Source organism: Talpa europaea, assembly GCF_964194135.1.
Source record: "Talpa europaea genome assembly, chromosome: 4".
Classification (NCBI taxonomy): domain Eukaryota; kingdom Metazoa; phylum Chordata; class Mammalia; order Eulipotyphla; family Talpidae; genus Talpa; species Talpa europaea.
In genome coordinates this window covers 14,287,842-14,302,610 of record NC_140070.1, presented here as the reverse complement: position 1 = coordinate 14,302,610, position 14,769 = coordinate 14,287,842, and the positions used below count along the sequence as shown (strand labels likewise).

The window sequence follows — 14,769 nt, the reverse complement described above, 5'->3', positions numbered from 1 at the left end:
TTTGGAACTCTCCGTACCTGCAAACTTATAGGCCTACAAATTTTTGGAGCCTCCTGTATTCACATGGTTACTACCTTTATAGCTATGGTGCTATTATTCATTGATCTTACATTTATAAGAATATTTAATTCAGTCAGCTGCTAGGGCCAGAGAATGATCAGCAAATGACAGACATTCTAAGCTATAATGTTTTATTTTGGCTAAGTTGATTTAATTAAAACTGTGGTTTACGGACCCCTTGCTCTCAAATTCTGAGGTTCTTATTAAAAATACAGATCTCTAGGTTAATGCTTATCATCTGGTTTACAAATATAGCAGCTCTCTGCTATATAATGATTTTGTCCCACATTCATCTGTCCCATTATTTACTTTAGAAAGTACTGTCCTTTGTGAAGCAGCTGAGAAAAATTATCAGATTCTAGAATTATGACTTCCTCTTGTAGTTTGAAAAATGAAGCATAAACTTTTCTAATTTCAGATCAACAGCAAAAAGAAAGAATCAGCATGGGAAATGACAAAAAGTTTGTATGATGCGTGGTCAGGATGGCTAGTAGTAACACTAACAGGATTGGCATCAGGTAAAGAAAAATTTAATGCAATCTTGTTTTGCTTTAATAAGCAGTAAATAACTTTCCTCTTCTTTCCACAGTTTTTTTTTTTTTTTTCCCGATACCATTGGATTTTTAAAAGCATTTGTTTCTTACCTTTAGAAAATACTGTTAAATGTAAAACTAGGAATCAGGAAACTTCAGAGTCTAGTTTTTCCTGTAACTTTTTAAGTGCGCAGTTTGGTAAATCTTTCTGAACTCAGTTTCCTTATCTGTAAAATATATGGTTTGAACAAGATGATTGATAAAGTATCTTCTTATTTTAACATCCTAATGAATAGCTAATATTTATGAAGTCATTCTTATCTGTCAGTGTTGCAGAATTTTTTACATGTATGTTAATCTCATGACAATCTGTGGTATAATTGCTATTATTGACACTATTTTACAGATGAGGGGACTGAAGCATGAGAGGTTATGTAACTTGACTAAGGTCATGAAGGTAGTAGGTGACCAAGCAAAGATTTAAATTCAGGTATTTAACACAGGAACTTTTACTTTTAACTATCATGCTATACAATGCCCACCAAGTACCTATCCTATGACATCTCAAGAAATGAACATCTGAAAACAATTAAGAATTGTTTTAATGTCACTCAGCTTTCACCATGGAAGATTATGTCCGAAGAACATAAGGAAAAGTTAAAATGTGTATGGAAAATAAGTAACATTCATGAGAATTTTGTAGCTGCTCTGTATATCACTCATTGATCTTTTTTATGTGATGAAAAAGACATAGGTTTTGACCATACATTTGTATTTTTTTTTGTATTTTATCAGTAAAATCATTTTGATAAATTTGATTCTCTGTTATTTAGGAAAAACTGAAAATCTTTCACAGTAATTCATTAATGCTATGACTTTGTTTCCCATGGACATTAAATTTTAATGAGATTGAGGTCATTTGTAAGTCTGTTAATTACCTTTCATATTAAAAATCCTAGTAAAACTTTGACTTCAGTAACCAGATTTGTGAACCTCTGACCAAGTAACTATCTTTAAAGAGGTTTTAGTATCTTTAAATACCTTTTTAAAAAATTACAATTAATTTGAATGATGTAACTGGTTTTAATTTCAGGAAAGAATGTTTTATTTTTAAGACTAGTTACTTTCTAAGGACTGTAAGTAGCTAAACTTATTTATAACTAAGATTAGAAGATCTTAAATTCATATGCCATTTGCTCTGTGACCCTTTATTTATAGGAACTCCTCTGCTTCCCTTGATACTTAACTTGATAATTTTCAATTTCCCCCAAAATGGGCTTTTTTTTTTTTTTTTAACAACCATCTCCAAAATGTTGTTTACAGGGGCATTGGCTGGATTAATAGATATTGCTGCTGATTGGATGACTGACCTAAAAGAGGGCATTTGCCTTAGTGCATTGTGGTATAACCATGAACAGTGTTGTTGGGGATCTAATGAAACAACATTTGAAGAGAGGGATAAATGTCCACAGTGGAAAACATGGGCAGAATTAATCATAGGTCAAGCTGAGGTAAGTCTTGCTTTGCCTCAAGATAAGTTAATAATTTATATTGTGAAATGAGTCTCTAGTTCATTTAATTATGGAGTCAATCACAAATTAAGTGATTGTTACCCATATTAGGGGAAAGAAAAGAAGGAAATGTGATAGGGTAGAAGGAGAAAGAAGAATCCATTACAACAAGTAAAATATAAGTAAAAAGCCTTGTGTTAGTTGAGTCCATAGTCACATACATGTCTACTAGGTTATGATGTAAAATGTATTTCTTATTGTAGAAAAGAAATATAGTAGGTTTTGTATAAACACAGAAAGTTAAGATGAAGTCAAGTTATTGAAACTGTTAATTATGTCACATTATTTGAGAAGTATGGATTATGAAAGTATGAATTAATAAAAAATAAGTAAGCTGTAACTGGTCTATTTTGAAGAAAACCATAAATTTTTTCTTTGTGGTTTTGCACTATTTTTGAATGACTTTTTTTTGAATGACTTTTTTTTTATTCATACTTTGGAAGTTAGACTAATAGAGTGCATATATATATATGTGTGTGTATATATATATATATATATAGTGTTAAATCATCATAGCTGACTCTTAAAGCTAAAATTCTTTTTATAGCTGACTTTGAAGCTAAAAAGAATGTATTTGCTGGTAAGATAAGCAGTTTGCTGTTTCTCACCTGGTTTTCAGGAGAACTGCAGCAGAATGAAATCTGAGTGCCAGAGCCACTGTTTCCAAAAGTGGTCTGCAGGTTGGCAGAGATTAAAGTATAACTGTGATTCTTAGCAATGGCAAAAGCCGGGAAAAGAATTAAATTAAAAGATTAAGTCTTATTGGTATGAATGTGATTGAGTTTTGAAATCTGTTAAATATTTTGTTCACATAAGGTTTTTATTGTAGAAGTATACCCAGGAACCTTTTATAAAGTTTTACCCACATTTCTTATGTGGTAAAGCACTTACATTAGAGATGCACTATAAATTACATTCATACTATTTAACTATTTGCTTTTTAGGGCCCTGGTTCTTACATCATGAACTACATAATGTACATATTTTGGGCCTTGAGTTTTGCCTTTCTTGCTGTTTCTCTGGTAAAAGTATTTGCTCCATATGCCTGTGGATCTGGAATTCCAGAGGTAAGACATGTAAAATCTTTGTCATTAAACATTTAATACTTATTGTGATACATATGTTTTTGCCTTCACAGAAAAAACTAGGTTTTGTTTTTTCTTTGGGAGAATGGTTTGTTCTTAATGTGAAAAAGAAGTTTGTAAACATGGAAATTAAATGTAGACATTATTGAAAAAATTTTTCCCTCTGGTCAATTCTTCAATTACCGTGGAGGTTGATTTCTTTTATTCCTCACCATTAATTAACACATCACTAAACAAACATCAGAACACAGAATTTAACATGAGGGACCTGGAAAAATATCTATGACTTAAGGTTCTCTGATGGATTAGTTGATTTTTGCTGTAATAAACCTGACTTGAACACATTTATTCTCTCTTTGTAACCATTTTTTAATGAGATAAGTTGATTCTTGAATTTGAAAGACAATATTTATAACCGTTTTTTACTTTGATTACAGTGGATCTGTAGTATAAACCTTTGTGTTTTATTTTTTTAACAATAATTTGAAGGCACATATACTTAACCTTGAACATGATATGACACATTTCTTTTCTTGTCACCTTTTTACTTTTCTATCTTAAGTTACCAGCTTTTTCTGGTGCATTACTTTTTAAATTGTAGTAATTTTTAAAATTGAATTAATCAGTTTTCTGCTGTAGAAATATTCAAATTTTCCTTTTCCTGTTATATAATAATAATAATATTAACGTGTGCATTCCCCTCAATATGGCCTGATAGTTTAGCTTTGTTCATAAGGTAATTTTGCCTTCTCTCCTTTCAGAAGGATATTGTTTTGTTATAGATTTACTTATAGTAGTATAGATTTATTATATATGATAGTCAAAACGTTTGAAAAATTGTGAATTTTGCATAGCCTGCCAACATTTTGCAAGGTGGTTTTGTGTGTAAAACGAGAGTATCTTAAGTTAGTTAAGTTTTCTTTTTTATTAAAGGAAATGAAGCTGCTTTAATCTTTCTTTTGTAGATTAAAACTATTTTGAGTGGATTCATCATCAGAGGTTACTTGGGAAAATGGACTTTAATGATTAAAACCATCACATTGGTATTGGCTGTGGCATCGGGTTTGAGTTTAGGAAAAGAAGGTCCCCTGGTACATGTTGCTTGTTGCTGTGGAAATATTTTTTCCTACCTCTTTCCAAAGTATAGCACAAATGAAGCTAAAAAAAGGGAGGTAAGTATCTTTTTTGGAATAGCTTCCGTATTCACATTAAAAATCTGATGTTAGATTTGTTGGTGCTCCTTTTCCCTTTGAATATTCTCTGGCATCGTTCTACACTTTATCTTCAGTGCTGCTCATTTATTCTTGTATTAGAGGTGTTTTAGGTAGACTGTGTGGTAGTCATTGGGTTTTAGTTGAATTTCACAAGGGTCTTTCTTTTTGCTTTTGCTTTGCCATACACCTTCCCTTCTCTGGAGATATAATACTGCTTTTACTCTTAATTCTCCCCATCAGTATTTCTCCAGGGGTGAGATATCAGAATAGCTGTTCTTCCTCTGGAGGAACTTCCAAGTAGCATTGGGAGTGGTGTGATCTGCAGAGAGCTATCTGACACCGTGGGGTAGTTCTGAGGGCCTTTAAATAGGACTTCCTGAGGTTTAATCAGAAATTCACATTAAAGGGGATACAAGAATTCCTCTTTATTCAGCTGTTTAGGACAATTTCCCTTACCATTTTTTCAGGCCAGCCTGAGCTCTTTTAGGAGACCTTTAAACATTTTACATTACAGAATTTCTCAGATGTTTCTAGATTGTACTGGATGTTTTCTAAAAGAAAAGTGGGCTTTTGCGACCTATATTTGGGGGCCTGGTCCCTACCTGTTTTCTAGGTCTTTTAGCTATTAGGTAATGATATTTTTGTATCTCTAAATATTAAGAACTCAATGATCTCTGGCCCTGCACAGAATCTTTCTTCCTTTTTTTTTCTTGTAATAGTGGAATCTTTTATCAAATTATTCTCCAATTGAAATAATCTTAGTTTATTTTAATATTAGCACTAAAATATTGTCCTTGCGTTGCTATAGATAGTCTAAACGTAGAACACTTCAGAACATCATCCTTCCATCTCTGAATAATTGTGACTCCAATACTATCTTGCATAACAAAAAAGAGCTAACATTTCTGATTACTTACTGTGTATCTGGTATTATGGCAAGCATTGTACTTGGCCTAAAAAATTTTAATTCCACAATAATTCTATTAAATTGGCACAATTATCCTCATTTATAGGTAGGAAACTAGAGCTTAAAGTACTCCTTTGTCAGCTAAGTAGTGTGTGGATTAAAATTTATTTTTCTCTGACTATACCACTGCTACTATGATTGTGTATATATGTGGTTTTAAACTTAAACAAAACAAAACCTGAAACTATACTATAGCGTAACAAGGTAGTGGCTAAGATGGAACTCTACCAATTTGTCTTCCCAGTTCAATTCCTTTATTTGCTGTTATGGCTGGGCATTTTTTGTAGTATGCTTTTTATTTATTAGAAACTTTTATGGAAATTAAATTCACCTAAGTGTTAATATACATTCTGTAATGGTTAATGTTTATGACATTGTTCTATAACCATAGTATGTAAGTGGCTAGAATTTACTTGGGACTTGAAGGCATTAAGTCTTCATAAGTTGACTTCCTTCCTATGTCCATTTCCTTGACTTTTTAAATTAAATTATTCTAAGATGAATCAGATTAAAATGTGTGTGAGCTGGAGGCACCTCGATATTAATTTGATTGTAAGATTTTATTACATTAATGTTGGATCATAGAATTCAGTTAAATATGTTGTCTGTTAGCCTTTTAATGGTGGGTGGGGGAGGGAGAAACAAAAGCAAAATAGTAAGTTTCATTTCTTCTCCCTTCTACCCTAAATAAGCAGAGTCCACATTCTAAAGTCAGGTACAACTTAATTGAAACAAGTATTTATTTTCACTTTGCCAAATATTTGAAAAGTGTTTACTGAGTCTTAGGCATTGTTGTAAATATTGTATCAACTCTTAATTCTCATTAGTTAAGCAATATTTTCCTATCCCCATTTTAGAAAAGAGAAAACTGAAGCACAAAGAGGTTAAGTTACTTACAATTAGTAAGTGGTAGAGCTAGAATTTATCCTAGTAACCACTATGGAGTTCATGCTCCAATATTTTCAATTTTATTTTGGTTATTATTTCTCATTTCTCTGTCAGTAGTGTGAAAATTTGAGAAATGCTTTTGTAGCCTCAGGTATTTACTGGATAGATTAGTGGAATAAAGATCTTTAGAAAAACAATTGTAAGTAAATGTCCAGTGAATTTATATGTGTAGTTGACTTCTCACCGGTGGGAATTGGGCAAGTGACAGACCAGGAAACTGGAGCCAAGGACCAGAGGAGTATTTGTGGATGTTTCTTTAAATGTATTGTAGAGTTTCTGGTTAGTGAGGCTATCTAGTACAGGCAGCCATTGTTTGTGCTTTTAGAAGGAGATGATTTCAATTGACAGTAGCAAAACTAAGAATTAAAGATTTTTTGCAGACCGTGCTCCATTAGATCCTCTTTTCTCTGTGACTGCAAAAGCAACCTGAATGCCAGTAAAAATGAGCATATTTGTAGAGGACTCGGGGTAGTGCAAATACAGAAAAATTCCATAGCCTTTATGTTCCTGGATATTTTACTAGGATTTTGAATAGAGTTAATTATTAATAATGAAATAGTGAACTCTAAAACTTGAAGAAATGATACCCTATAAAAATAAATGGACAGTCCTCTCCCCAAACTACAGTTACTGCTCTTTGTACTTGTCTTCCCAAACATACATCTTGAATGTCGTCTATAGTCATCGCATCCTCCTCTTTACATCCTATTCACATTAGTTTATCTGCTATAATATTTTTTGACTGAATATTGAATATATAAATGAACTTTCAAATTAATGCAGAAGAGAAAAAATCTTTTTAGGAAAAATAAATAATGCCTTTACTTGGAGAGGAAGAAAACATGTGAATTAACTTTGGAAGAGATGTTTGGAAAATCTGAGTAACCTGAAGAATTTTTATTTGGTATATTTGAGTTTTTAAGAAAATATAAATATGCTATATCCTTTTTTTAGGTGCTATCAGCTGCCTCGGCTGCAGGGGTTTCTGTAGCCTTTGGTGCACCAATTGGAGGAGTTCTTTTTAGCCTGGAGGAGGTACGTTAAAGAAAACACAGCAGTTAAAATTCTGTATAATTACCATTACAAATATATTTTGGCATACTTCTTAGTTTTATATCTAGTAAAATCGATGTAGAGTGTGTTTTAAGTTTTCAGTTTTATTTTCATACTTTTTACTCTTAATAAAAAAAGTGACATAAACGTAAGAAATTATAGATGTCCCTTGTGTCTACACCTGGAGGGAAAACTTTTTTAAGTCTATAGTGTACAGATATTAGTGATTATTTAAAATATAACTTTGTTCACATTTAAAAGTAAGCAGATATGAATTTGACTAAATAGAAAGTGTAACAATCTATTCTAGCTGGTTAAATTGCAGCCTGTATTTAAAAAAAAAAAAACAAAACTTTTAACTGATCCCATTTTTGAATAATTTTTCTTGTGTGATTATTTCTGTTGCAGTTTTTTAAGGAAATAATTTTAGTCACTTCAGTGGGGTTATTTTGTTTTTGTTTCTTTTTGGTGGTTAAACATTTTTTCCTTTCTGAGCCTCCCCTGTGGTGCAGCAGGTCGAGCGCAGTGCTGTGAGGCTGTCTGCAGCCTCTGTAGTGCTGGTTCAATTCCCGGCTGGCCAGGGAGATACCCACATGGTGCAGCAGACCTCTCCTTTCTCACCCGCTGCACCCCTCAGCAGTGCTTTTGGTGCTCTGCCTGTTCTGCTCCCTGCTCTGTCTCTGGTTAATTCTTGCACTTTCCCATGTTTCTGGCCTGTACCCCAGTTCTTGTATAAATAAAGAAATCTTAAAAAAAAAAAAATTGGGCCTCTCCTGGTGGTGCAGGCGGTTGAGCGCAGCTCTGTGAAGCTGTCCGCAGCCAGTGCAGCACAGGTTCCATCCTGGCCGGCCGGCGAGGGTCCCACATGGTGAGCAAACCTCTCCTGTCAATGCCCGCTGCTCCCCTCAGCAGTGTATTTCATCAGTCTGCCTGTTCTGTTCCCTGCTCTGTCTCTGGTGAATCCTCTCATCCTCCTGCACATCAGGCCTGTGCCCCAGTTCTTGTATAAATAAATAAATAAAAATCTTTTAAAAAAAAAATCAAAAATTTTTTTCCTTTTTTTATACATTTACACAAAAATGTGACTAGGAATATTTAATTTTTTTTCTTCCACTTGTTTGTGTTCTTTTTTCTTAACATAAAACAGGCAAATTAAATACTTTATGAATTAACAGAAGTTGGTGATGGCATATTTATTCTTAACTACTGTGAATGAATTGGAGGTGGAATTCATTTTGAAAATAAAATAATGCTAGGCATTTAAAATAATTACAAAGCACTTACAGTCAGCTATTACTGTGAATTTGTAATGACATTATAACCAAAGTGGTTAAAACATTTTTTTGTCACAATAAAAGCTATGCATGTAAATTTTAGTTGCAGCAGAAAATAGAGCTATGAAATTTACTACTCAAATTATATCAGCAACAACTTGTAAATTATAACGTTAATTTTTCCTTTTTTTCTTTTTTTTTAGGTTAGCTATTATTTTCCTCTTAAAACTTTATGGAGGTCATTTTTTGCTGCTTTAGTGGCTGCATTTGTTTTGAGATCCATCAATCCATTTGGTAATAGCCGTCTGGTTCTTTTTTATGTGGAGTATCATACACCATGGTACCTTTTTGAACTGTTTCCTTTTATTCTCCTCGGGGTATTTGGAGGGCTTTGGGGAGCCTTTTTCATTAGGGCAAATATTGCCTGGTGTCGTCGACGCAAATCCACCAAATTTGGAAAGTATCCTGTTCTTGAAGTCATTATTGTTGCAGCCATTACTGCTGTGATAGCCTTCCCTAATCCATATACGAGGCTCAACACCAGTGAACTGATTAAAGAGCTTTTTACAGACTGTGGTCCCCTGGAATCCTCTTCTCTTTGTGACTACAGAAATGACATGAACGCCAGTAAAATTGTTGATGATATTCCCGATCGTCCAGCAGGTCTTGGAGTATATTCAGCTATATGGCAGTTATGCTTAGCACTCATATTTAAAATCATAATGACAGTATTCACTTTTGGTATCAAGGTAAGTACTAAGTACCAAGATACTGAAGTCATCTTGGCATTTTCAAAACTTGTATGTGGAATAAGAAATGAAATTTTTATCTAAACTTGTTTGTCTCAAACATAGGACAAAAACGTTACTATATTTTGTGTTTAGTTTTAAGTAATGACAAAAAGAATTCCTGACAATATATTGTTGAACATGATATTACTATATAACAAATTACCCCCAAATTTAGCCAGCTTATTTTGCTTTGGATATTAAGTCAGCAATTTGGGAAGACTCAGTTGAGACTACTTTGCTTGTGGTCTCTCATACAGTTGTCTTTAGACATGCCCATGGTTGGACATCATAGAGATACATTTTTGTCTGGCACCTGGGCTGAGAAGATGCAAACAACTGGAGGTGGAACACCTGAGTTCCTAAAATCTTTTATTATGTGCAGTTTTTCTCAGCATGGTGGACCAAGAGTAGTTGTTTCTTAAGAGGTGACTCAGGCTTCCAAAAGCAAGTGTCCCATAAGAACTTTTCTAACCAGCTAGAGAAGTCATGCAGTATGATTTCTGTTACATTCTGTTGTCTCGGCAGTCATAAAACCCGCTCAGGTACAGGGGGAGGGACATACACTCTACCTGTTGCTGGGAATGATGTTTTAAAACCACTTGTATTAGTTTCCTATTATTGCTGTAATAAATTACCACCAGCCTAGTGTTAAGGTTTAAAAACCACAAATATATTAGCATATTTTAATATTATATATTCTGATATATATTTTATGTTTATATTTATATATTAAAATACATGTATAATATTACACTTCTGGAATCAGAAGTTTAAAATGAATCTCATTGGGTTAAATAAAGGTGTCAACAGGGATTTATGGAAGGTTTGAGGGGAGAGTCTGTTTTTTGCCTTTTCCAGCCTTCTAGAGTCTGCCTGCATTCCTTTGCTTATGGCTGCATTGTTCTTTTTTTTTTTTTAATTTTATTTATTTTTGTGCAGAAGAGCTATGGTGTAGGCCAGAGTTGTGGGGAATGAGAGAATTCACCAGAGACTGAGTGGGGAGTAGAACAGGCAGGCAGATCCACTGAAATACACTGCTAAGATAGGCAGCAGGCAAAACAGGAGAGGTCTGCTGCACTATAAGTGGGTTAGGTCCTTGGGCAGGTATTGAACTCCGGCCTTGGAAGTGACAGCACTGAGCTTAACAAGTTGGCCCCCAGCGAGTCCCCATTCTTCCGTTTTTAAAGTCAGTAATGAATGACTGGTCCAGTCTTTCTTTAATCTCATCATTTTTACTAATTCTTTTAAATTCCTTTTATGTTTATAAAACGGTTGTGATTACTTTGAGTCCATCTAGATCAGGCTAATCTTCTATATTAAGGTCAGCTTATTAACAACCTTAATTCTGTCCATCACCATAACTCCTCCTTGCTGTGTAACATAATATATTCACAGGTTCTAGGAATTAGGATATGAATATCTTTGGGGAGCCATTATTCTGCCTATTCTCACTGTAAGTTTTAGTTTAAAAGGACACTGCAGATTCAGAGTTAAATTACTAGGCCTATGAATACTGCAATTTTACATCAAGGATTTTACTAGGTCTATGAGCACCATACCTTTTTCCATCAAGGATTAAAGGCAGCTATGTCTTATGCCCTAGGACATTACTTCTCTTGAATTTATAAAGGCAAGAATAACATTACTTAATGATCTTCCAGCAAATATTTTTTTATATGACTGTTAGTGATTTATATTATGAAGTGATATCAGCAAATCTTTGATCTTTAAATTATCACTCTAGTTCATGTAATGTTGAATAGTAATTTATATTCGTGAATGATTGTGTGATTTTACAGATGTAAATTGGACTGATAGTTTTGTTTCAATGAAATTGAAATTGAAGTGTTGGTAGTTTTTGAAATATGTTCTCTGTTCCATGTTCAGTCCACTAGATATCAGTAGTTAAAGTCTTGGAGTTTTACTGTTTTTTTTTTTCCTTACCAAATCGAGTTTAAGGAATTGTTAAAGCTCCTGTTTCTACAGTAAGTTGGTTTTCTGTAAATTCCCAACTTTTTTACCCTCAGTTGAGCTACAGGAAGCTGGAGGCAGTTGGCAGGCCTTTAATTCCCATGATACCCTCATCTCTGGCTGAAGGATCCTCACTGGCAGGAGAATGTAAAACATATTTTGATTTCTTCTATTTTAATATCCTTTTACTGATTCCCGTCCCACTCTACAACATGCTGTCATTTTGCTTTCTGCTTGTTTTAAATTCAAAGCAGTTTAGAGCTATTAGTTTTCAGCATTTTGTAAGTGATCTTGCTTACTTTGTTTATTATTACTATTATCCTCTTTACATTTAATTAATAATTTTCTTATTTTGGTCAACTCATGTCACTAAAAGTATACTGGACTTTTGCATTTTGCATTGTACCACTTAAAAGGAATGGAATCTCATATTTGTCATTTGATAAACAACAAATATGTAGAAAGTATATAATCTTGGTTTCAGTGATAGTACTGAATTTAGTTTTAGGAAAAATATATTTTGCTTTCTTATTTTAAGGGACTGACGAGTATAATGGTGTTGTATACATTGTTTTGTTTAAAGAATATTTTATATTGTCCTTTTTTCCCTATTTCATCATGGACTAATGAAAATTTTGTTAGGGACTGGCATTAAGGAACCCCTAAAATAAAGAATTAATAATCCTTGAGTTTTCTCTTTGGTCTAGAGAATGTGTTTTGTTATTTTGTAACTGAATTCTTGGAATGGTTAATAACAAGATGTTGCTGTAGTTTTATTTGTTCTCGAATTTTGCCATATAAATGCAAAAGTATTAGGAAGAAATTCATAGTATGTAAATTTCAAACAGGTAATGGAGATTCTCCACCTCCTTAAGAATTCTTTTCTTATAGGTTCCTTCAGGCTTGTTCATCCCCAGCATGGCCATAGGAGCGATCGCCGGAAGGATTGTGGGGATTGCCGTGGAACAGCTTGCATATTATCACCACGACTGGTTTATCTTTAAGGAGTGGTGTGAGGTTGGGGCTGATTGCATTACACCAGGCCTTTATGCTATGGTTGGTGCTGCTGCATGCCTAGGTAATGTAACCATGTCTGTCTGTTTATGTATGTTTGTGAATCTGAGGAAGAGCAAGTGAGAACCCGCCTGCTCACAAGGGGGTGAGGAGAAGGGTCGGTCATGTTTTAATGGAAATGAAGCAGTAGTGCTATTTATAATATATTTATGATATTATAGTACTTGCTTTCATTTTACCTGTCTCTGAACATTTAATGCAGAAATTTAATAGTAGTATCTTTTTAGTATTATTTAATGCCTTAGAAAAGCATGTTAGAAAAGCTTTAGAAAACATGTTAGTATGACATAGGCTTAAAGTTTGAATCCTGTCTGTGGAGATTTTTAGTTTTTTCATTGTGATCTTGGTTTACCGTAGAGTGATTCCTAAGAGCAGCATTCTAGAGAAGCTTAAGAATAGCTTTACTTTGGTCTCTGCTGCGGTGATTAGCTAGTCCCAGTACAAGATCACAAGCCCTTCTCCATCTATAGGGCATTTATAATGGAATGAGAAAAAGTAACTACTTCAGAATAACAAAATACGTGCATTGGATACTTAAGATTCCATTTATTGTCTCACATAAAATTAGTTCTTTTTGTATTTAAATGTCAGCTAAACTTTGGTTAATAATTATTTGGTTAATAATTATTTGGCTTAATAATTATTTGTATTTTGACAAAATGATTAAAAGTAATAACTGATCAACAAAAGTATAATATCAAATGAAAGTGAAGGACAGAATCATTTTCCTCAATGTAGCAGGTATTTCTTAAGTATCACTTCCTATTTAACACTGTGCTAGGAACAGTGAGTAATACAGAAGGAGGTATAAAACATGGACTCAGCCTCAACTATGATCAAGTTGGGGAGACAAAACCAACACTGCAAAAATAATAGTGAGCAATATATAATGATTATATACAATACTGATTAAGTTTATAAAATCTAAAGGAAGAAAGAACTGAAGTAATTCAGGAAGGCTAGAACATGAACTTTATTTTAAAAGACTGGTAGAAATTAATGAAGACTACTTTGTTGAAGATTATAATAATACAAAGACAAAAGAGTTAGGGTAGGAATAAGTTTAGTATTCATGAGGCTTTGAAGAAGCTATTGAAGTTAAGTGTGCATTTTGGATACTTTTGGGAAACAAAGTTGAGTTGCTGAGGAGGAGGCAGGTTAAGGAAAGGAATGATTTGTATCAGAATGAATTTGTGTTTGGAATTGGTTGAATCTGTGGAGAGTTATGACTTTGCCATTCTAGCTTGATGACTTGATGTTTTGATTTTTCAATATCTTTTCTATAAAGTGGAAATACTAAGTACTTATCTACTATAGTTGTTTTGAGGATTATATGAGATAAAATGCACAGTGCTAGTAAAATAAGTGCTTAGCTTAAAAAACAAAGAAAAAGCCTTTGTTAACTGACTAGAACATGCCTGGCATAGAGTAGATATGTAATATATAGTAGGTTCTTTCTCCCTTCTATTTTTAGGTTAAAAAACAAAAAGGAAGAGTTAAGCTTAACACAGTATGAACTGGCAAGCCCTGGTAGGTTTTTGAGCAAAGGATCAACATGGTGAAAGTAGTACTTAGGAAAGATTAACCTGGGAACATGACTTATAAAGTGGATTGAAGGTAATGGGGCCTGGAGTCAAGGAGGTAAGATAAAATAGTGTTAATTTAAGGAACAAAGTCTTAAGGACCTAGATTAGGTTGGTAACAGTGAGAATGTTAAGAAAGGGAATCACAGACATACTTTGCAGAACAAATTAAATATACTAGGTGAGTCTAGATCCTGGAATAAAGTGATGAACCAAGGTGACTGTCTATCAAGAAGAATGATGTCCAGTGTTGTAGTTAGGGCTGTTGGACTGGGAGCTCATTGGGGGAGAAAAGAAGTTTGCTTTTAAGTGTGTGTTGTTTTCTGTGACACTGGGCCATCCAGCCTATTTACAGTTTGAAAACAAGACAAGATAGGGTGTGCATAGTTGGAGACATGGGACAAAAGCTACAGCTGAGGTGGACATATGTGGATAGGAAGGCATCAGGGCATAGAGATGGTGACTTGAGTAAGTGAATAGATGAGTGTTCTAAGGGAGGGTATATTCCTTACACGGTTAATGTAAGTTGTAAGGTATCAAAGTATTTTACTCCTTTTGAAAAGATTTAAAGGAGAGAAGTGAATTAAAATAATATTTTACCCGCGAGTTTAATTTGTAAATTGATAGTAAACAAGATAGCTCTGA

General features: G+C 33.7%; 1 protein-coding gene across 5 annotated transcripts in view; it reads left to right on the top strand.

Moving 5' to 3' along the window:
- The window catches only part of CLCN3 (chloride voltage-gated channel 3), a gene marked incomplete at both ends in the record, with an annotated part of 62,633 nt that overhangs the window by 34,321 nt on the left and 13,543 nt on the right, over positions 1 to 14,769 (top strand). For 4 of the 5 annotated variants that reach the window (XM_084232308.1, XM_084232309.1, XM_084232310.1 and 1 more), the window contains 7 exons: positions 479 to 578; positions 1,917 to 2,104; positions 3,109 to 3,231; positions 4,215 to 4,421; positions 7,333 to 7,413; positions 8,909 to 9,454; positions 12,359 to 12,545. In XM_084232308.1, coding sequence (XP_084088434.1) covers positions 479 to 578; positions 1,917 to 2,104; positions 3,109 to 3,231; positions 4,215 to 4,421; positions 7,333 to 7,413; positions 8,909 to 9,454; positions 12,359 to 12,545 — 1,432 coding nt within the window. The remainder of the gene's footprint in view (positions 1 to 478; positions 579 to 1,916; positions 2,105 to 3,108; positions 3,232 to 4,214; positions 4,422 to 7,332; positions 7,414 to 8,908; positions 9,455 to 12,358; positions 12,546 to 14,769) is intronic. The other variant, XM_084232312.1, reaches the window with a different exon arrangement.